Source organism: Schistocerca gregaria, chromosome 1 (assembly GCF_023897955.1).
Source record: "Schistocerca gregaria isolate iqSchGreg1 chromosome 1, iqSchGreg1.2, whole genome shotgun sequence".
In the NCBI taxonomy this organism is placed as follows: Eukaryota; Metazoa; Arthropoda; class Insecta; order Orthoptera; family Acrididae; genus Schistocerca; species Schistocerca gregaria.
The window spans coordinates 271,884,035-271,908,694 of NC_064920.1; the positions used below are offsets into that span (position 1 = coordinate 271,884,035).

General features: G+C 38.7%; 1 protein-coding gene across 2 annotated transcripts in view; it reads right to left on the reverse strand.

Annotated features, from left to right (window-relative positions):
• LOC126340516 (alpha-mannosidase 2x) overlaps nucleotides 1-24,660 on the reverse strand; it is a 162,792-nt gene that overhangs the window by 77,900 nt on the left and 60,232 nt on the right. For both annotated transcript variants that reach the window (XM_050001696.1, XM_050001697.1), the window contains exons 8-9: nucleotides 7,644-7,830; nucleotides 2,371-2,548 (exon numbers count right to left, since the gene is read on the reverse strand). In XM_050001696.1, the coding sequence (XP_049857653.1) occupies nucleotides 2,371-2,548; nucleotides 7,644-7,830 (365 nt within the window). The remainder of the gene's footprint in view (nucleotides 1-2,370; nucleotides 2,549-7,643; nucleotides 7,831-24,660) is intronic.

The window sequence follows — 24,660 nt, forward strand, 5'->3', positions numbered from 1 at the left end:
AAAAATAATCAAATCCCAGGTAGGTGTTCTCATTTAGGTTCTTCATAGTATGTCTAAATTAATTAACATGGATGTCAGGATTGTTCCCATGAAAAGGATATGACTTAATCATGTCCCCAATCTCATCAATTCTGATGGGATGTTACGCCCTAATTTCCTTTTGTTTATTAAATTTCCATTAAATGGAAATTTAACATAAAGGCCACCTGCTAGCGTTCAACATGAGTAGATTCACGTGTCTATGTCTAGAGATTGCATTCTGGTGTTGAGGTACAGGTACTCCAATAACCAACATGATTCTTGGATGTGATCCAAATTGGAGTTGTCAACATAAATTCAAACTAAGTGTGTACTTCCAGGTTATCAAATCACAATAGCAGTAGCTGCATCAGGACTTGCTGCATGAGTGGCTACATGTGTATGTATCAAAGTGGTGGAAATAGTAAATGCTGCTGAGAAATAAGCTGCAACTGCCTGCACTGTCAGTTACCCCGTCCTCTAATGTGATACAGTCTCATAACTGCTCAGAACATGCATGTTTATTTCATTTACATTGTTTCTTTTGTAAAGTAAAAGGGTCTACAGTTTGCTTAAGCAGAAAGACAAAAAACTTTTACCTACTAAGTTGTAGCAGGCACTTCATAAGGAAAATGTAACTTACAATGGTTCCAAAACTATCATCCAATTTAAAGTGGTTGACAGTTCACTGCTAACTGACTGGAATGCTTCCACTAGCAACACACCAATGGGAGCCAGGTGCTCTTGGCTCCCACTAGATTGCCGCAATCGGAGCATAAAATTTTGCCTAACAGTTCTCAAGCGGGAACTTTTCCAGACAGGAAAATTTTACTTATTTCATAAAACCTATTCCTAATTGAAATTAAGAATAGATATTTGAAATGATCTACATCATATATCAGTTTCATAATGTTTACATGAATGTTATAAAGATAGTGTGTTTAAATCACATCCCTGTTATCAATTTTCATAGCCCTGAATTTAAACTCGTGTCCTAACCTAACCACAACTTCATGATGTGCAATGTTCCCAAGGAAATGGCGATCAACAATCTGCAGCAAAACAAAAAGCATGATCTCATTGTTAACAGTGATTAAAGTGAACCTCCATTAGGACACTCAAGACAGAATAATTTCAGCATCAGGCCTAAAATCAAACTGCTGCATTGTCAACCAAAGACCAGTCCTGGTTGGCACTTGGTTGCAGATTATAGGTGAGACATGCAAATCCCAAATGAAAAAAGAATGACTGGAAGATATAATGACAAATAAAAAGTCAGTGTAACAATGAAAACAACATGGCAAAGTATCAGAAATAAAAATTTACATTTTTTCCAATTAACTGAATAAAACAATAATCAAGAAATAAAAAAAAATCCTGCTATTATCTTCTACCTGCTATTATCTCCTACACATCAGGTTTACATGCTACATCAAGTGCTACGCCACTAAATTGCATCAGATGGTTATATTTAGGATTCTGGTGACCCCATCACTATGATGAATTGCAGCTTTCAAAAATTCAGCTTCATGCAATGTTGTGCAAGATCTCTGTGGCTATAATAGCTGTAGAATTTTGTGGAGCAGGATCCAGTAGTATTTGGTTAATACTGTGTATGACACATTTGTATTTCGTTAGCAATGTTTTGTAAGGCGTGTTCTTTTTGGTGTGGTTATCATGTGTGATGAAATACAAAATAAAAGGGCCATACCCAGGATTCAAAATCCCGAACAAGAAAAAAAGCTGGACAAGAAACCAAAAGTGAAATAACAAATTGCTTGGCATTTTGGCATCGACGAATGGTTCAGGCTGACGCTGCGTGCTCTGGAGGAAACCAGTTCCAATGAAAGACGTGTCAGCTATCAAGCAAGTTTAATCAGACAAAAGCTTTCAAGCTAAAAAAAGTACATGATTACAGTTTCACTTTGATGATCCTCTTCCTTATATATTATTTCATACATTCACAAATTTCCCATTTTCATCCCAGCAATATATACTGTAAGGCATAAACGGCATATATTTCATTCACATGCATACAACTGATCAGAATTACAGAATTACAGCTCACAAAAACATGATAAATATATCAAAACGAGAGGAACTAAATGTTTCAGAAGTTAAGAATGGTCTATTGGCAACAGTGAATTTTTGTCTCCTGAAGCTAAGCAATTTACTGGCCAGCCATTCAGGCTCCTTGTAATTTTTAAAAACATTATAAATTGTTGTAGTCTACATCACAGATATAATACACCATACTCATGAAATTGGAATTTATGTGCAGTCTTGATAAATAAATATCACCTAATGAAAACCATAAATATTTACTTTTAATAAAAAAAAATAGAGATTTACCTGAACATGATAATGTTTGTTTTGGTTCATATAATCAAAGAGCCTTTGATAATTATTGAACTGAACATCCCATTCAGAAGCATGATCATATCTAAAATCATCACCAAGTGGTGCAATAACAACATTTGTTCGAAACAGTTGAGCTTTCTTCATGTACTGGTCCAACAACAACTGAGCCCTGAAAAAAAAGTTTTATTATTTTTCTCAGGTTTTATAATGGGAAGTAGTTTATTCAAGGGGCAACATTCAAGACAGAATCATGTTATAACTACAACTGTACCCATAACTGAGATATAAACAAGTATAGTAAGAAGTAGATTAGATTTGACATGAGATCATAGTCGTGTAGCTGGATACAAGAATTACTACATCCTTGGTGCAACCAGCTTCAATACACACGAAGCTCTAGGATTGGTTGATTTTAGGGAAGGGGACCAAACAGTGAGGTCATTGGTCCCATTGGATTAGGGAAGGCAGTCAGCTGTGCCCTTTCAAAGGAACCATCCTGGCAATCACCTGAGGCAATTTAAGGAAATCACGGAAAACCTACATCACGACCATTGTCCTCCTGAATGCGAGTCCACTGAAGCTCTACGAGATCAACTATTTGGCAGTGAAATAACAACATAATCCAACACAAGTATGCAGTGACACAATGTTTACATTTTTAATACAACTGTACTATATTGCATAATGAACTTAAGATATTGATTATATTAATTACAAGAGAATGGTCCACTAATGTTGTGGTGAGTTCTGTGTAAATATTTTTGGTAATGTAGTTAATATCACGCAAAATCCATTTGTGAAGTTTCAGCTGATGCTATACATGCAAAGTTACATAATAGTTTGTAAGACTACCATTAGGAGAAAACAAACAGATACTGCTGGGTGTCAAGTGTTAACAGTTATTTTAAACAAGCACATTTTGCAAGAATGATAAAATGCAGCAACCTTATTTTCAGTGTAGCATTCGCTGGAAAACATACTACTTTGAATATGTGTTAAAAATGGAAATCGACATTAGATTTTTGCAAATCTTAGTTTAAAAATTCCTTGAAAGTATCTGAAACACTCCTAAGAAAGAGCAAGCTTATAGCAAATATTTTTGACATTCAACCTGTCAGCATATCAGTAAGTTTTTTGCTTGTTATGAATATCTGAAGCAGATGTCAGTTGAAGTCACACACAGAAAAGCATGAAAAACATCTGATATGTAATATAGCTAATGTCTTAGACAAACCTTAAAATATTTAAGTAATGTGGACATGTGTAGCGCAACTGAAATAGCTGCATGAGTATTAGCTTAACAGCCAAAGGAATGCTACTAATGCTACTCACACATGATTATTTTAAAATGTCAGTAATCAACTGCCAAAACATTCACAACAATGTCCCTTAGCTTAAAGCACTCCAAAAAACAGTGGAGTTCACATAAAGCCAGATATAGAAAACTGGCTTGGACCACAAAGTGTCAGCACAGCAATTTTTGTAGTAAACATACAGAGTTATTGAAAGGATATGCTAAGAGAAAATGGAGATATTATATTCATTGCAGTAGACAAGAAAGTCAAATTGGCCAAGACACAAATTGGAATGCATGAACGATCATTTGGGCAAGCCCCCCCCCCCCCCCCCCTATCAATGAGGGGCATAACCTATGTTTAGACCCTCTATCCATCACCAAACTCCGTCAGTTTGGATAATTACTTTTGTAAGTGGTGAGTGTGACAAGACTTCCTGTGAAACAATACTAAAAGCTTTCTCTGAAAATTACTTAGAACATACAGTTTGGGGACTGACTCATGACAGAAATATATTAGATCCGTTGGCAACAAAAAGATCTGTGCTCTTTGAGGACGTCACCACTAAAACTGGTATCAGTGACCGTGAGGCAGTTGCAACAACAATTAGTAAAATACAAAGGCCAACATATGCAAGCAGAAAGGGTTATATGTTCAGTAAATAAAGAGGCGGCAGTGCCTTATTGTAAGTAGGGACTTTAAATTTATCTTTGGGTGTGAGCATGTACAGGAACTGTGGGTCAAGTTTAGAAACATATTTTATCGATCCCAGGATGGGTATGTACTTCGTAGAATAATTTATTATGCCAGGACTCATCATGGTATATAATACCTATAAACAAACACCCAAAGAAACTGTGACTACTGCAGAATAGGAGTGAAACAAAGCATAATAGTACAGATTAAAAAGTATTAATTGCAACATGTTTGGCTATCCAAAGAGAAATGTATGAAACTTTCAATGCCTACTGCAGAAGGGTTTTACTGATGAACCCCTCATAAAACTGAAATAAATTCTGCTAATAATATACAAAGGCTGTCAGTGGCACCAGAGTAAGTATCCAGATACTCTTGGAACCAAAAGTTGGGTACTAAAGCAAAATCTGAAATACCAATTTTATCATCAAAAATATTATCACATGCAGTATCAAATGAAATTTGTGACTGGTCTGAGGATTTATTGTTAAGGAGGGCACAGCATGGAGAGTCGTTGATAGATGTAGGAAGAACTTCAAGCATAGCTCAGGAAAGTGTGCTGAGATTAGGGACATGAAAAATTCATGTTTGCAATAAATGTGAAGATAGATGCAAAATCTGCCTCAAAATGTGAAAACGTGACTTTACGTAATAAGTGCCGTTTCTATATGCAAATTAACCTTTTCATCAGAAATAGTTTGAAATAACTTTGCTTTCTGCATATAAATATCACAAACATAATCAATTTTCAGTTACTGGTAAAGCCCAATTTGGGAAGAGTATGTGCTAAAGAATGTGTCTGCAAAATAAAGAATGCACCAATTCACAAATGCAACAATGTATCACTGTAACTGTTGGGCAGGTCCCGGTCCCACATCAGTCAGTGGGCAGCTGAATGGTCTCTATAAGATACACATCACATAAGGGACTTGAAATCTCAGAACAATGAATGCTTGCTGAAGTTGGTATCATGCAAAAGTGAAGACATTACAACATGACCATTTTATGTGTGGGATGTTCTGAACTGTTATTACACAGGCCACCGCTAAAGGTTGGACCTGCACTACCTTGTTTATGACATTGTCAATCTCAGCATTTGCATGGCAACCATTTCCAAATGCTCTGTGTACTTCAATTTTGCTTTGCAGTGTGTGTAGCTCATTATTTTCGAATGAGCAAAGAGACTAACGCTAGTCCATCATGGAGTTCGAGCACGACTATCATATCAGAAGGGACTGGAGATTTGTGTGTCAATTCTGCTTTCGTAGAAAAACAGTACACAGATTGGATGACCTGTGAGTGGGCAAAGTGCACTAAGGGTGACATGATTTTTGTTTTGGTAACAAGGTTGAAACCACTCTGGTGCACCAAGTCACTGGACAGAGATGGTGTTTGCTCCTTCTAGCAGAAATGGTGATATCTCATGGCTTCATTCAATGCCAAAGACTTTACTGTGAGCTGAGTAGAGTGTTGCTGACTACAGAATGTATCCTATTGGTCAAAGTACACAATTGGCATTTGGAATTTTGTGGCTCAGTAGTGTTGCGTGGGCAGTTGAGGCTGCGATTTCTGCCACGTTGGACAAGCTACCTTACTACAAGTAAATGTGTTTAGCATATCCCTAAAGGGGTAAGAAGCATTACTGTACGCTGGTGACTGCTAACTCTGCTCTTGTCTATATGTAGTGACTTAACTGTTGTTGCTAATGTACCATGGTTAGATGAAATAGCCATCATTTGTCTGGTAAATCCCACAATGGGTGTAGCTTTTGTTGCATGTTAAATTGTGTCCAGGTGAGACGTAAGGCTTTGTGTCATGCAGTCACCAAGGGCACAGGAGTGGACCATTGGCTCCAAAAGCCCATATCAATGATGTTTTGTTGAATGGTTTGCACAATGACGCTTGCTGATGGCCCAGCATTGAAATCTGCAGCAACCTGCGGAAGGTTTGCACTTCCGTCACATTCACAGATTCTCTTCAGTCATCATTGGTCTCGTTCTTTTTCCGGCTGCAGCAATATCAGAGATGTGATGTTTTACCAGATCCCTGATATTCACAGTACACTCCTGAAACTGTTGTGTGGGAAGTTCCCCATTTCATAGTTACCTCGGTGATGCTGTGTCGCATTGCTCGTGCGGTGACAATAGCACCACATTCAAACTCACTTAAATCTTGATAATCTGCCATTGTAGCAGTAGTGACTGATCTAACAACTGCACCAGACACTTGTTGTCTTATACAGGTGTTGCCGGCCATATCACTGTATTCTGGCTGTTCACTTATCCATGTATTTGAATAAGCACGCTTATATCAGTTTCTTTGGTGCTTCAGTGTATGAAACTGAATTAACACAAGGGATCACTGTTAGTGATTTCACAAATGGAAAATTTACTTTTATTATGAATTCTGAGGAAGTGCATAGTACATGCTAAGGAATCCACAAAGAATATTTCAGTGCCTTCTGTTCAAGTACTATTCCGGTACCTGGAGCTTCCAATCAAATTGGCGTAACAGAACACACAAAAGAGACACAGCAATGACCACAAGCCTTAAAAGGGAATCATTGAAAAGACAAAGAAAACCTATTTAAAAAAAAAAACTGTGGGTTAAATTAAAGAATGCCAAAGTAAATTATGTAACAATTTTACCATGATATATCTTGTATCGGGATAGTAAGAATAAGGTAAAGGAGATTATGTATAGATATAGTCCATTTTACACTAAGTAACACACAAATCAAACTTGATAGTAAGTGGCTAATATTGATACATCACACCATTTACCATGCACCACACACTGATTTGCGGAGAGAGAGAGAGAGAGAGAGAGAGAGAGAGAGAGAAAGAGAGAGAGAGAGAGAGAGAGAGAGAGAGAGAGAGAGAGAGAGAGTAGATGGGGAAGCACAAAGAGGTGAAGTAACTGAACAGATTAGACCATTAAGTCATAATGATGGATAACATGATGGTGAAACTGAGATATCAGAGTAACAAATAGAGAAGTAAACTCTGAGTAGTCACAGAAGGATTAAACTATCACCAATTGCGGAACTGGAGGAGGAGAGGGGTTCATATGCATTTTTGCACACTACAAGAGAATGTCTTAATATACGATTTTATTCACAGCAACAGTTGTCAGTGGTAATGTGCCTCATGCTTCATGTGGTCACATTATCATTACACAAAAAAGTCTCCTTTTGCTGTAGTAAATTTAAAAGAAATTATACATTGGCCCTGGTATCTGTGTTGAATTCAATAGAGCTAATAAGGTCCTCACCTCTGAGCTACATTCTGATCAGTGATTGCTTGTGGTGGCTTCTTCCAGGGGCAAGATATTCCATACCCAGGTAATCGTCGGAAATCGAACTGACAACAGACCTTCGGGTCTGGTCCACAAGTATGTGGAACATCATAACTATAGAATGGCATCATGTGAGTCAGCAAATCTGTTGTTCCAGTATGATCTGTAAAAAATTTCATCAATATTCTACATAAGAGAAGAAATTTTATATATTCTCTCAACAAATGTCAACAACATGACATTATTTTAATATATTTATGCAAAATAATATGGGATATAGCAACACAATAAAGAGAGTTGCACAAAATTCATCATTACAGCTTATGTCAGAAAATAATGAGCAAAAGTACAATGCTAATTATACAGTACAATCAAAAGTGTAGGAATTATGAAAGACAATTTTACTAGTGTTTTCTGTGATTATAATGAAGCTTGCAGCTTGAACTGCAGATTTACAGGTCACAGCTGCCTGCATCTGCCATAAGACAGCTGCTCATACTTCCCCTGAGTGTTACACATAAGGCACCTGCACTGAGTCTGAGGCTTCCCCTGCTGTATGTCACTGGGCCTGGTCCTTGGACAGTAACACTGTGCATGTGCATTCCATACAATGCGACTAAATGTTCAGGTGTTTTCCAACAGCTCACAGGTGTCGCAATCTTTTCAGTGAACCTGTCTGCAACCCAACATGTCATCTATATGGGGAATAGCAATATATCCTTTTCATAATGTTTTTGATTTTCTAACTTGGACTTTCTATTGTTAGAGTTGCGAAGAAATTTCTAGAGAATGGTTCCATGGTAGGCAAATAAAAATCTAGAGAACTCAATATTTTAACTGAAAACTGATTTCACAAGGTAGGAGACACCTTGGAAAGAAGTCTGAGAAAGCCACTGTGTGGTTTTGCACTTCAGACTGCTTTGTCAGCAGTCTGTGCTCACAGAGTTGTGCACAAACTGAAACCATATAAAATAACACTAGTGCATCGATTGTCTAACTCAGATACTGTATCTCAACATTATTACTGCTACTGGCTGTTACTGCCTATGTGTGATGGGGAGGTTGAACCCGAAATGCTCTTTTTTTCTGATGAAGCACAGTTGCATTTTGTCAGGGTACATAAATTCTAAGAACTATCATGCTGGCATTTCAAACGTCCTCATCAGATGCATCAACAGCCTTTGCACGATGTAAAAACATGAGTGTGGTGTGCAATTAGTGCAAGACAAATTACTGGCTTTTTCCATGAAACAATAATTTCTGATAGGTATGTGAAGAATATGCTGCATCCTTCTTTTGGAGAACTAACACCTAATGAAAAGACCTATGGTTATTTCATGCAGTACTATGCAACACGATATACTGTCAATGCTCCTATAATATAAAATATTTTTGACAATATGATAGTTGACCAGCCTCTTTGTACTCCAGATCTAAATCCATGTGATTTTTGTCTTTGGTGAATGTTAACAATAAGATATGTACAAACAATCCCCATACATTTGAAGAGCTAGAAGACAAGGTTCAGCTAATCATTACAAAAATTTCAGCAGCCAAAATTTAAGTGTTTGGTAACGTGTTCACAATGTGTCGTGCTGTTCCTGTTGTGGAAGGATGTCATTTTGTTCACTTGCTGTAAATAAAATTAAGCTCATTTTAGTCAGATTGCATCACTGTTCATGCTCAACTCAGGTGAAGCATTTGCAAGATGCTGCACTCTGGTAATTCGATAAATATTGAATGAAATACAGTCTTAAGTGTTGTGCTAAAAAAGAGGATGTAAAAGTGACAGTAATACCACAGAACATCAAAAATAATGTCAGAGATTATTATAAACCTTCTCTTGTATGTATTAAATTTTCTTCATTCTGATTTGGCTGCTGCAAGCGAGAGAGAGAGTGAGAGAGAGAGAGAGAGAGAGAGAGAGAGAGAGAGAGAGAGAGAGAGAGAGAGAGAGAGAGAGAGAGAGAGAGAGAGAGAGCATCCCCATACTAGTATATCTGATTACACAATAGAATTATCATCTTATTGAAGCTGTATATATCATGTAAGTGTGTTCAAATAATGTATCAATTGTTAATTTCATGTTATCATAGTTTTCTTTGCCTTCACTTCCATTCTGTGATGTGGAATTGAATGATAAGCATTTTTCTACCTTTTCAAAGCTCTGTCGTCAAAGCACTGTTGGTTAACAGCCATCAGCCGGCATTATGCTACTAATGTTGGCTGGAATTGAGAGATAAAGAAAGAGAAATACAAGATAGGGAAAGAGATCAAGCCTTGCTAGCTCAATTTAGGGAGCATCAAAGAGCCAGCAACAGGAAAGGGAACAAAAACAAAGAGCCAGCGAAAAGAAAAGGGAATACAAGTAAAAAGTCTGGTGTGACAATCTCACATCACAGTTCAATATCATATTAGAGAAAAGGGATCAAACATTTGCTAAAAGAGTAAAAGATAGTTTGAAGAACACCACAACCAAAGTAACTCTGATAAAGGAAACTTATAAGGACTTACCTGAATCAGTTGACGAACTTACAGAGGACCTACAGAAATGTCAGACCTCCACTGATAATCTGCATAAGAAGGTAGAGGAAGTCACCACTAGGCTGGATCAACTGCAGATAAAATAAGCAGTGCAGACCCAAGAACACATGAAGGAGCATACCAAAAAATTAGACAACAACGTAGCACAATGGTTGCAACAAAAGGATAAGGAGATAAAGTACGAGGGTGGTTTGAAAAGTTCTCGGATCACCAAGAGAGGTCAGTGCTAGTGCAACGAATTGTTCACATGATATTCATTGGACTGTTGCCTGTAAACACATGCCATGTCAGTGCTCTTGGAAAAGAGCTGTGGCACTGACATGGCTCTGTTGTTGTTGTTACCTCACAGTGATTTCTGAAGATGGGGGGGGAGGGGGGGGGGAGGGGGGGGGGAGAGAATCGAGGTTTGAGCAATGCTGAAGTACTTCATAAAGAAAGGTATGAAAGCAAAGAACATTCTTGTTGATTTCCAGGATACAGTGGGGGACTCTGCTCCTTCCATATTCCACTGTTGCCAAGTGAACAAATGAATTTAAATTTGGTCAGGAGAGTTTAGATGATGATCCACACAGTGTTTGGCCAAGATGTGTCACTACTCCAGAAATCACTGCAGAAGTGGTGTACAAAACGGACATGGAGGATCGCCCATTGAAAGCACGTGAAATTGCTCACGCTTGCCAGATGTCATGTGAAACGGTATATCACATTTTAACTGAAGAATTAGAAATGAAAAAATTATCTGCCAAATGGGTGCCGCAACTCTTGACACTGGATCAAAAATGCATGGGAATGGACATATCGGAACAATGTTTGGCCCATTTTAGCAGAAAAAAACAAGACTTTTTGGGCCAGTTTGCGACCACAGACGAAACTTGGGTGCACTATTATAGCCCAGAGACAAGACAACAGTCAAAGCTGTGGAAACATGCTGATTCTCTTCCACCAAAGAAATCAAAGACAATTCCTACTGTTGGAAAGGTCATGGCATCAGTGCTCTGGGATGTGAAGGGGATTCTGTTTGTAGATTATCTCCACACTGGGCAAACAATTACTGGAGGATACTATGCTAACCTCCTGGACAAATTGCAACAAAAGATATGAGAAAAAATGCCAGGTATAGCAAGGAATAAAGTCATCTTCCATCAAGCAATGTGCGCCCGCACACATGTGCCTTTGCAATAGCAAAATTACATTAACACACTAGATGGGTCTAGCATGTTCAGTCGTTTGAAGAAGTATTTAACAATTTACCAAACACTTCAACAGGTTATACCTCATGAGAGAGAGAATACAATGACGGGGTCAATGAAATAATTGATTATTTTCATTGTTACAATAATGTTCTTTGTCTTTTATGTATAGATGTAGGGTTTTAATATTTTCCTTTAGTTCTCAAGTCCAATGTTTTTAGTACTTATTATCCTGCTTAGTCCATAATAGTACCTAGTAATCATCAGTCACTTTTAGCAGTGAGAATATAATGTATTGTTTATGGTATGAATAACAGTGTTGTGAAGAGTTATTAATTGGATGGTCTGGTGGAAAAGCTATAGTTTATGGTGGACTTAAATACTACATAATAATGTGCTCGAGATTAAGTCTCATCTCACCATTAGGAAAATTCTGATACTGACTCAAAGGACGGAGCTGTTGCAAATTTAGTTTATTTGACGTCTGTAGTAATAATAAAGTAATGTTTCCTTTCATTATACGTACTAAATGTAACATAAATTAGTATTTGACCATTGGACACAAATATTTGTATCACAATGTACACAAGTACAGACTGTACTGCCCACATGTGTTTTAGTGTAAATGGAACCACTTATTCTGAGCGAATCACTTTGAAACTGCGCGAAGCATTTTTTTCTAAACTGACCCAAGTTACGTCAAAGTAAATATGAATGCAGGAGTCAGTATTTGTCACATTTATAAAAAAAATGGAACACACCGTGGTGCCCAGAGTAATTCCAAATGGAACATATGTTATAGAGACATAGTCTTTGTGAAATCAGACCACAGTACTGCGTAAATAATTCCAAATCAGCAGGAGTGAAGTGTACAAGTAATGGGGCTAAGAAGCCCATCTTGTAATGCACCATAATGTTCACGGTTAAAACAAAAGCACAATTTAACTGAAAATGTAAAGATAAATTTGTTACTATGTTAAAAAGCACTGTTTGAAACCACAAATCCCGATTAGCATTCAACAGGACATATGTGTCAGTCTGCGGTTAACACACCTTTGAACTACGGTATGCTAAAGAACATTAGTAACGCAAGTGTGTGAAAACTGTGGTTATTTCCCATAGAGTGATGCTTCAATGGACAGAAAATCAGTAGATGCAGCATGACTTTCGCATCAGAATGTTCCAGTGAGCGAATGCGCCGAGAAAATGGACTCTGGATGCTTTGTTGCGCAGTGAATCATAGTGCATGTGTAATATACAGGGTGTCCCAGCTATCTTGTCCACCCAAAATATCTCTGGAACAGTAACAGCTATTGGAAAATGACTTTCACCGGTATCAATGTAGGGCTGGGGCCCATGAATGTATATATTTGGAAACATTCTAAAACGAAAGCATATGTGTTTTTTAACACAAACTTATGTTTTTTTTTTTTTTTTTTTTTTTTTAAATGGACCTCCTATATTTTTCTTCAGCAATCCATAGCATGACAAAGCACACACACAATGGCATTGATTGCATCGCAATATTCCCATTACATCCCAAGATATTGAGACGCGAAGTTGACGCTTGAAACACCTGACATGCGCTGCTAGCGCACCTCCTGAGAGTCAGGCGTGAACCCCATGCTGTCCGTAATCGCGATGTGATTGACATGTGTAATCACACTTCCATACTTATCAAGAGGTCCGAAACGAATAATACGGTCTGCTGCCATCCTGCTGCGATTACGGGCAGCATGGGATTCACGCCTGAGCCTCAGGACGTGCGCTAGCAGCGCATGTCAGGTGTTTCAAGCGTCAACTTCGCATCTCAATATCTCGGGATGTAATGGGAATATTGCGATGCAATCAACGCCATTGTGTATGTGCTTTGTCATGCTATGGATTGCTGAAGAAAAATATAGGAGGTCCATTTAAAAAAAAAAAAAAACATAAGTTTGTGTTAAAAAACACATATGCTTTCGTTTTAGAATGTTTCCAAATATATACATTCATGGGTCCCAGCCCTAAATTGATACCAGTGAAAGTCGTTTTCCAATAGCTGTTATTGTTCCAGAGATATTTTGGGTAGACAAGATAGCTGGGACACCCTGTATATGACAGTGGGGAAGTGTGGGATGCGTGATGCACCAAATACAATTTTTTGTTTGGCATCCATAATTACACCGTCTACATCCAGTTGGCAAAATTTATGAACATTGCGCAGCAACATTACATGCAAGCGAACTGATAAGATTAGCAAAAGGCAACTACGGACAACATACTGAGCTGAAACTTCATAAACAGTGAACTCACTCATAGGGTACTAACGTGATTATGTGCTATAAACCATCTGTAATTTAGTGGAGTGTCAATCACATCACCAGTCTTTGGGTAGAAGCATAGCCAGTCAACACTCCACAGTACAAAACTTTGGCCAACAATCTCACCACAGCAACTATGCATGCCGTCACAGGCATGTGACCACTGTGTAGTGGGGAGGAGGCATTGTGGCATGCTGTTTTTGTAGCAAGCATTGTAACAGCATAACCATGAATACAAGTGTCAAACTATTTCAATGTATTAAATGTTCGGTGATGTTCAAAAAGACAAAAGGACAATTGTCCAAACCTATATTTTCCATATATGTACATAAATGTATGTGTTTTTCTATGAAATATGTAAATAATATGATCATTGTTATTTGTTTCCAATTTACTGTGTAGTATGTCAAGCAACCATTGATATTAATGTATGTCATACACAATATGAAAGTTTATTTTACCTAAATGTTGCAATAAACACATTGGTAATTGCTGAGTCATGTATTGTAATGTCAACCATATGAAATTTTAAAAAAGGCAAAACACAGATGCTGGCTGTCTGAAGGCTTCTGTCCAGGTTTTTGACTACTGGGGGTTTTACTTCGGACCGTGCCACATAATGAAGCTTAATAACTTTCACCCCCGATCAAATGTAACATGTATTACACTGCAAGTATTGGTGAATAATATTAATAATACTTGTTCACTGACAAACTTAATGAACTATTATTCTGTATAATGTAACTATTGGTAAAATGTCAAAGTATGATATTACGAACAATTACTAGTCTGTGACACTAAGGAAAGTCAGCTCCAATCAATGTCACAAACTGTTAGGCGACAACTGTGCTGTCCCCTGGTAATTCGCTAAATACTGAATGAAGTACAGCGTACAGTGTTGTGGTAAAAAAGAACATGTGAAAGTGACAGTAGTATCACAGAAGATTATTATAAACCTTCTCTTTTGTGTGTTAACTTTCGTTAGTTCTGATTTGGCTGCTGCACTCGAAAGAGAGAGAGAGAGAGAGAGAGAGAGAGAGAGAGAGAGAGAGAGAGAGAGAGAGAGCATCTCTGTATTAGCGTATCTGATTAAACAATGGAATTATCATCTTGTTGAAGCTGTATGTATCATGTAAGTGTGTTCAAATAACATATCACCTGTTAATTTCAAATTGTCATCGTTTCCTTTACCTTCACTTCCCTCCTGTGATGAGGAATTGAAAAATAAGAATTTTTCTAGCTTTGCAAAGTTCTACTGTTAAGGCTCTGTTAGCTAGCAGCCATCAGCTGCCATTATGCAAGAACAACTCAGTTTCAAATATTACCGGACTTCACCCAATAAATAAAGAAGCACTGTTTATGTTATTTAAGAGAGAAAGCTATACCAATCATTCTATGACAGACAGAGTATTAAATGAAACAGTTTCTTTGATGAGAATATGTAAGGCTCCAATATGGTTAGTCTTGCTTCGAAATAAATTTCTAAAATAATCTCTGAATGAACCAATATGATAAACTAATGGATTAATGACCCGTTTGGAAACAAAGTAATATTTTCCGTCAAGTATCAGCATATTTTCCCTATAAATTTCTTTAGGTGTGTTGTACTGGTGGCTCCTCCCTAGCGCGAAGTATTTCGGGCGAAGCATAGTGCTTATTACGTGCTGCAATTAATAGCACCGGGCATGCAAACAGCATCAAACATATTAACAACTTTGAAGAATTTCTCTGTATACATAATGAATGATTATTATTCTAGGCTGTTGCTAACTGCACACTGCTTTGAATACTTTTGTGCGTAACTTAACACAACTGATATCATGTCGAGTAGTGGCTACTTTGCATGAAACAGAATAATCTTGCAGAATCGGATGTTTGTCACAATCAATAAGGAGAACAGGGAAGTGGCCAGTACAGCCCCTGTCTTAGGGCAGATGCACGGGGCAACAGCCAGTAAATCTGCCGTGCAAGCTGTGGGTCTCCTGCCCAGACATCATACGCAAAACACCCTATATGTAAAATATGAGGTGCATTGAAGCCCACGTGCCACAATTTGAACCAGTTCAGACACTGAACACACATTTGTAGTATTAACAGTGTGTCGCCAACAAAATGAGAAATGAGAAGGTACGCTCTAATGCATTTTAGTGTAACAAAAATTTAACAGCATCAGAAGAACCAACTACTAGTAGAGCCTGAAAATGTAAAGACTTCAGCTCCTCCACCTTTTCTGGATGCATACAAGCTGCAAGTATTCATTCGTATGTGTATGGCAGAATCTAAAAATTAACTTTAACAGAGAAATGTCATCTTTCACAGAATACACCACTGTTCTCATCCTGGAATACACCAAATGTTAGGTGTCTACAGTTTCATGAATATAACCAGTTACAAGTCTGTCTGAATGCCACGAATTATGAATGTGAACAACACCACTGTCCTGCAAAATGCAATTGTGATAAGAATTGGAACCACTGATGACACTACTTGCAACAAGAGAATAAACAAGGAGAATGGCGTGGTGTTGCATATTTAAAAACTGTGACACCTGAAAGGCAACAGGACAGCAGACAGAACAAATAAAGATTTCTGGAAAGTACTCAGAGTACAATGGAGACATCACAGGAATGGCACTGGTTTGAGTGTTGGTCAGAAATGTTATGTACACTCTCAAGGTAGCATGTGAGCTCATGCGTTGAGCCACACAGCCCAGCAGTGAGCTGGCGGTGACCATATACGATCAAACATGAGGCCACGCAAGATGGTGTTGGGAAGCACCAACACTGAAGGTGCAGTGTGGCTTGCCACAAAATGTAAAGGCGGAGGCGGCGCAGCCCGTAGGGACAGTTTGCTACAGGCAATAGTCCAAGAAGGCATCTGTGTAAGTCAGGCCTGGGGACTGGATTTGTGGTATTCACTCTGGCTCTGCTCATGATCATACTTCCCACGTATCCCCCACCATGGGATTTTGCAGTCAGGAGTGGTGCACTTTCATTCAAGTCATTATCCGATTCTGGCTCAGACGAGTAATTAAAGACAGTAGTTATTCACGTCATGCCTTTGTTTGACGATTTCCCAACCAAGTTCTATAACTCTTTCAAACTTCCAGTGAGACATCTCCTCATTAGCTGACTGGATAGGCCTCTCCAATGTTGTTGATCATCTAGACCACTCGCTGAAAGCAACAAAGGGACTCTATTTTCTGCTGCAAGGTGTGGGGTTGGTTATGGAGTAGCACACAGTTATGTCACAAGTTATAGGGATACATCATCCCCCCCCCCCCCCCGTCCCCCCTCCCTTTTGGAATACTGAATCTGCTCAGCCTGACATCAAGCAAAATGATGAAATGGCTTTGAGAACCCTTTTTGCATTACTTGAATAACTCGTAAGCAGGGCAGCAGCAGAGCCAGAAACCAGGAGTGTAAAAGAGTTGCCGAGAAGGAGTAGAAGAAGAAGAAGACAGTCCCTATCCAGCACCAGGGAATAGATGGTACCCGGGAAAGACAGACGACACCTGGAGTTGTTACCCCTGGAGGCAGACAGGGCCAGTGCAACCACAGTAGCAGTGAACAGATCACACCCGGAGTTGAGGAGGACATCCTGGAAATGGCTATGGGTGGCCAACGGCAGCACAAGGATACGGATGGCGCGAGGCCATCCTGTGGTCATGGTGGGCAGTGCAAGGTCGCAAACAGTGCACAGAGGTGGTGCATTGGCACTGGTAGTTGCGGACAGCAATGCAATGTCACAGACGCGGACAACGGTGCAAGAGGTGGTGGCAGACACAGCATACAGCGTGGGGTCACGGACAATGCAGAGATAGTGCAGCAGCATCAGTGATGACAGTCAATGGCATGAGGGCAGCCAGCAGCAGGGCCAACAGATGCCCAAGGCTGCAACTGGTGGTGTGAGACAGCAAAAGGCAGACATCAGCAGCTGCAGCAGCGGCACAACACCAATGCTTTGCAGCAGACACCACATAAAAGCAATGGCAGCAGTGAGAAGTCCAACAGTGGGTTAAAAGACTAATAGGTGTGTCATGAGATGGAGATAAGGTTTCTGGTGCTGACTCTGAAGCGCCTGAGTCACAAAACAGGCAATTCATTAGTTTGTCCGATCTGCTAAAATTAACACTGCAATTGTTTGATGGCACTTAGAACACTCTAAATGACTTCCTTGACAACTGTGATCTTGTGTCTGATCTTACAGACCTAGAGCAGGATGAAACTCATTTGAAATTTGTTAGAACTAAAATAGCGGGCTCAGCACATACAACTTATTAGTCAGAGATCTAAGTGTCACTTGGTAAGATGTGCATGCCATTTTAGTATTTTAGTAGAAAACTATGCTAGTAAAAGGACAACTGACTTCTATGCATGTCAGATACTTGCAAGTCAGCAAGACTGTGAGGAAAGTATAGCTCAGCGGGACACCATTTCAGGAAAGCAACCAAGAGGTACCTAGCGAGAATCGGAGCTAGAAAGCAGCTTTGCTCTCATATGGATATTAAGCCGAACAATGTTTATCCAAGGGATTTATGATGACAGGATAAAGACAACAGTGGATGTGCGACATGAGCAGCAAACATAGGCAGAGGCTATGGAGATAGTCCTGACACAAGAGAGTGCAATGGTGACAAGAATATTGCGGAGATTTGCAAGGCAAAAGAAAGTTATTCTAAGTGTGGTGGGCAAAATCTCAGACAGAATGGATGACATTTAAGGGCATGACTTTAGGAAGTCATGGCCTTGTCGAAATAGCTGATTAATACATTCCAGACCAGGATAATACTGAGTGATTAGTGGTGTGCTTCGAAGTTGTTTTTTGGAGGGATCAGCAGTACCAGGACTGAATGTGATGGCCCAGGAAAACTACTTTCAATCTAAGCTGGTGGAGTAATTACATTCAGTGAAGACTGAGGCGAGAATGATGGTGTATTGCTGTAAAGAGTTTGCATCCAAACAAATATGTTTGCCTTGAATGCCAAGGCTGTATGGGAGGGTACGTTTGACATGGAAAGGATGGCAACTGTCAAAATGTAAGTACTGTTATTTGTTAGTATGCTGGACAGAAGTGTGTAGTTGGACTTTGGTGAGGACAAGGACAACATCAGGGAAAGTGGCATGAGACTCAGAATAGGACCACATGAAACTTAACTGGGAGAAGGTATTCAGAGATTACAGGAATTTGAATGAGTCAGCATCATCATGAGTCCATATGGTAAAGATATTATCAATGTATTTAAACCAAACCAGGGGCTCAAGACTTATAGATCCCAGGAAAGCCCCTTCCAAGCAACCCATGAAAAGGATGATATTTGGAGGAAGCCATCCTGGACCCCATGGTCATAACCTGATCTGTTTCTATGTCTGCCCCTCAAAGGTGAAGTAGTTGTTGATAAGTATAAAGTTGGTTAAGGTGAGTAGGAAAGAGGTCATAGCTTTGGAATCAGGTGGGTACGGACTGAGAAAATGTTCAGCGGCAGACAGACCATGTACATGGCGGATGTTGGTGTAGAGGGAGGTGGCACCTATGGTGACAAGCAGGATGTGTGGTGGGAGTGGGAAGTGCACAGAATTCAGAGAATCTAGGAAATGATTGGTTCTTTGGCATAGGAGGGAAGTCTATGTAGTGTGGGTTGCAGATGCTGATCAACTAAGGCAGATATATATTTGGTGGATGCTTTGAAGCCATCAACTATAGAACAGCCATGATGATTGGGTTTGTGGATGGAAGTGTGGTTTGGGTGGAGTGAAAAGTTCTATAGATTGAGGTGTTAGCCCTTGTGAAGGGCCTGTGGTTTTAACGCAGGACTGCAGATCAGCTGGAATCACAAGGATGGGATCCTGATGGCAGCACTGTATGTAGATGTGTCAGACAACTGGCCTAGACCTTCACAAACATACTACTTTTGGTCAAATACCACAATGGTAGATCTGTTGCTGGGAGGATAATGATGGAGTCATCAGCTTTTAGGGCACATAAAGCCTGGAGTTCTGCAGAGGACAGGTTAGGTTCATGTCGTAGGGACCTAATGAAGAGTTGTGAAGAAATGTGAGGAATTGTTGGAAGGCTTGTAAGGGATGATTTTGAGGTAATGGTGGTGTATCAAGTTGGGATCGTCACCAGAACTGTTCCAGGCAGTGTTCAATGTCAGGTTTGCTGTTGCAAAAGATTTGGGATTGGACTACAAAGTGATATTTCCAGTTGACATTATGTGTGCAGGAGGAGCCACTGGCTTTGAAACCTTGCCTAATTATAACCTCCTTTTATATGTGTGTTCTGCTGCCATTTGGTGGGTACATTTTATCAATTCAATTACATTAGATTGTCAAAAATTGATTCTTTTTGTTGCTATGTTAGCCCATGTGGCTAACATTCCTTCTTATGTATCCAAACTGTCATCTGTTTTCTGTAAAAGGTAAACTTTCATTGCTGGAATTGTCACAGTTAATAAAATATTCTGGGCTGTTATGCTGTGGTTGAATGGATCCATTCCACCATGGCATAACAGCCTGAAATATTATCTGTATCACCACAATTAATCAACACCTTGTCCCTATATCTTTTCTAGCACTGGTTTCCATAGATGTAGATGGGTCCATTTTTATTTGCATATAACAATTCCACGCTTATTTACGAATTTGCCTACAACAATTTACCGTCCACTGCACTGCAGGGCCTTCTCCCGATCATCTTTCGCTGATTTATTCGCAAATCTGACATCTATTTCCTTTCCCACCGTCCACTTACCTTTGTTTATACATAATTCTTTCACATGTTGTGCGTTTGTTTTTCACCAAACCACTCTGTCATCTTGTGCATTACTTTAACTGCCAAACTAAGTAGAAGCGTATCGCCTCCTTTTTTGAGCAAGACATCACCAAGCTCTTTCATGCCTGCCTTCCCACAAGCTACATTATGTGGAGTGGCAATTTCTGCAAACACCTGGAAGGCATCACCATGAGAGTCTTCTTAGTCCAGAGGTTGACAATTTTCTCATGGAGCATTTCAGAAGGCAGGTATGGGACTTGTATCCATCTTAGATTTACAAGGTGACACCCCATTCTACGACACCTTTGTGGTGTGGTAAACAGCATGACAAGTTCCTATGACACTCAAACAGTCTCCATGCCAACTTAAAATTTACTACCGAGCTAGAAAAGGACACCAGCCACCCTTCTGATGAAAAACAGTGTGTGTATCAAAAACCAAGAAACACAAACTTGTATTTCCATAATCTGTCAAATCATCCCCAAAGCTACAAAAGAGGAATGATTAATATGCTCGTAACATGCTCAAATGAATATGTGAGCTACAGCACCTCCAATGCAACACTTGGAATGTGTTCTGTGTTATGAAACCAAACAATTGCCAAAGTGTCACGTCAGAAGAAGAAATGTCAAGTACAACCTTTCTGTCGTACAACCCTAGGGTGACAGACAGAATCACCAGAAAAACAGCATACTGACTATTTAAAAACGGGGATCAGATTGGCAAAGTGCAAAAAGGACCCATTCGCAATGCTGGGAATATACCCCATGTACATGTATGTGTGGAAAAAATTATAATGGACTGGCTGGATCAATCAATATCCACTGGATCAATATTAACATCACTGAATACAAATAGTATTGCTGGTTGGGACAGGTAGAAAATGGACATGATAGTAGAAGCACTGTCTGAAACCAACCGCATAATAAAATTTGTCGACATGGAGGTTCTCACTGTGGAGAAGAGCTACCATGCCCCTTTGTTCTGGGAAGCTACACAAATTCAAAAACATTACTATTGTTTCAATAAAAATGAAGAAAGTCCAAGGTAAAAGGATTCTGGATTCCCCTATTGTAGCAAATGACCATTACAGGTAGCACAGGGACAACCACAGAGGTAATGACCACAGAGGGTGAACTGTTACCAAGCTAGCCACTCGTGCTGGTAAAACATCAGAATAACTGTTAAACAAAAGTTGAACAATGGAAAATCCAGGATGGAATGTAATAATACAAGAGAAGGAAAGTTGCTACTCACCATATAGTGGAGATACTGAGTCGCAATAGGCATATTAAAAAGATTTACACAATCATAGCTTTCGGCCATTAAGGCCTTTGTCAGCAGTAGAAACATATACACACACACGCGCGCACACACACTCGCGCAAGCGCAACTTGCACACACGTCTGCAGCCTCAGAGAGCTGAATAGTTTCAGCTCTCTGGGACTGCAGACGTGTGTGCAAGTTGTGCTTTTGTGTGTGTGTGTGTGTGTGTGTGTGTGTGTGTGTGTGTGTGTGTGTGTGTGTGTCTACTGCTGACAAAGGCCTCAATGGCCGAAAGCTATGATTGTGTGAATCTTTTTATTGTGCCTATCACAACTCAGCATCTCCGCCATATGGTAAGTAGCAACTTTCCTTCCCATATTGTTAAACAAAAGTTGGTCACAGATCCCAGACAGGAGCCAACTTGCAATAAATTAATTATTTGGAAATTATCTGGAAACTGATTTTCAGTTTTGAGGAAAAATGTTTATTCTGCTCTATACACTAAATATAATAACACCAACAATTAATGTAGCACATAAACAAGTCTCAGTCAATGATGAGGAATGTTCTAAATTTATTGATGTAAATACTGAAGAGAACTTTAACTGGAAGAAATACTTTACTCAGATGCACAAATAACTAAGTTCAGAAATTATATTTACATTATTCCATCCTGGATTTTCCTCCATTTAAGTTCAGAAACTTCTATTTTTTGTGTAATTTCTAGCTCTGGAAAGCTATACATCAGCTTCTTAACTAGTTTTGTATATTTCCACTCATCAATGACACGTTACACAATTTTATGGTGCAATTCATCATTTAGAAAGAAAGTATTCCTGCTCAAAAGTGTGCAATAAGAATAATATGTGTTGTTCATCCAGAATCATCTTGCAGATGCCTTTTCAACAAGTTAGGCATTTTCACTACACCTTAATATCATGTATATTCACTAAAGTAGTTTGTCATAAGTAATACATCACAATCGAAGAAGAATAGTGGTGTCCACAACTACATACTAGAAGAAAGCATGAACTTTAATTACTTATTATTCAAGTTATCTGTGGTTCAGAAAGGAGTTCAAAGTGCAATTATAAAAATCTTTCATTATTCGTCCAAAAACATAAAATGTCTTACAAGCGGCAAAGCAAATGTTAAGTACATCCAAACATCATTTTATATGAATAACTCACACTAGTCTATAAACAAATTTTTAATTAAGAATTGATAGCTTATGAAAAAAAGACCTAAATTTAAGTGTAGCAATAGTTACATGAATAGTATCAAAGACTATTACATGCACACTCTAAGATGACTCTCAGTGTAGTGGCTGATGGATCTAGCAGAATCTATGTAAATCTATATATGTTCACCAGATTTAAATGCTTTCAAGTTTCTACCAGTTAAGGCAATGGGCAACTGACTTCTTAATGGGTTAACAAGTTTCCAAGGTGTTTTTGACTAAACTGCAGAACTTTTACTGGGAAGCCCATACACTTCCTCCATGGAGTCCTGATCTCTCTCCATGCAATTTCATATTTTTTGAGTCCTGAGGAGAGACAGTCATGGCTTGGATTTAATTCAGACAAAGCGGTGCAAGCTTAGGTACAATCACTGTTCCATACGCAACAGTTTTCCATGAAGTCACTTACCATCTTGTCTTACGGTGAGATAAATGTATTGACAACTATGGCAATTACTTTTGAAATAATAAGCAGTTTACTTTTATCCAACTGTCTTGTTTTCATTTGGCAATCCCTTACAAAACAGTTTCAAATTTAATTTCACACAGCATTTCAGTGCTCATTAACTTAGCACAAATTACTTCCACTTTTGTAGATGGAGAAACACTGAAACAGTGTTGTCTATTATTTAACACTAGCAGTGGCCAGATAGGATTCAATACCAGTCATTTGATTTTCATCAAATTCAGCCACTCCAATGATTCAACCCATGAATAATTTTCTCAGAGTGAATTCACAGTAACATATTCATTCTTATCAAATTTAAGCTCATGTGCTACTCAGTAATGTGTGAATGGGTGTCATGTACCATATTCACAAAAATATCATGTATGATATGTTCATCTTTGAATGAAAATCATGCAAATGACTAACCAAACAAACTTTTTCATAAACTTCTGCATTAGGTCAACTGGAAACAATTAAATCTAACACCTCACACAAAAATAAAGTGGATACTTCATTGTGTATACTAATGTCATCTGCTCCATTTGATTTCACACTTTTGTGGTGTCCCCATTCGATAATCACTACAAGAAAATCTTTCTAGGCTTCAAGGTCTGGAATATAACTAGAATTTGTAAATTTCCTCAACCTATTTCTTTTTTCTACTGATTTATATGCTCTTTTTAGGAAATGAACATTACTTCAAAGAATACAAACAAACAATCTCTTTTTTTTTAATTTTAAACAAACTCACCACCATTTGAATGTGCTGTTGTTTATTTCAATACAGCCCAGGTTGCAGCCTTTTATGCCAGTTTCAAGTGACAGAGTTTATGCCATTAACATACATTGCTGGACATCAAGCTCAAAATTGGCTATAAATTAAGGAAAATACTCCTCCCCACAAATGTAAAATCATCGTGTTAAATCAGTAAATAACAGTGGGAGCATGTCATATTTAATAAAAACAGGTTTTGAGCTCGATGTCCTTCAATATATGTTAATGACATAAACTCAATCACTTGAAAATGGCATAAAAGGCCAAAACCTGGGTCATAATTAAATAAATGTCAGTACAGTCAAATGGTGTTGTGTTCATTTAAAAAAGTTATTGTATGACTGTTGCTCAGCAACATCAAAAACTGTTTACAAACCATCTCATTTCTACTAAATCAGTCACTTTTTGCAGCATTACATCAAATAAATTAGTTCTGGCATAACCCACCACAAA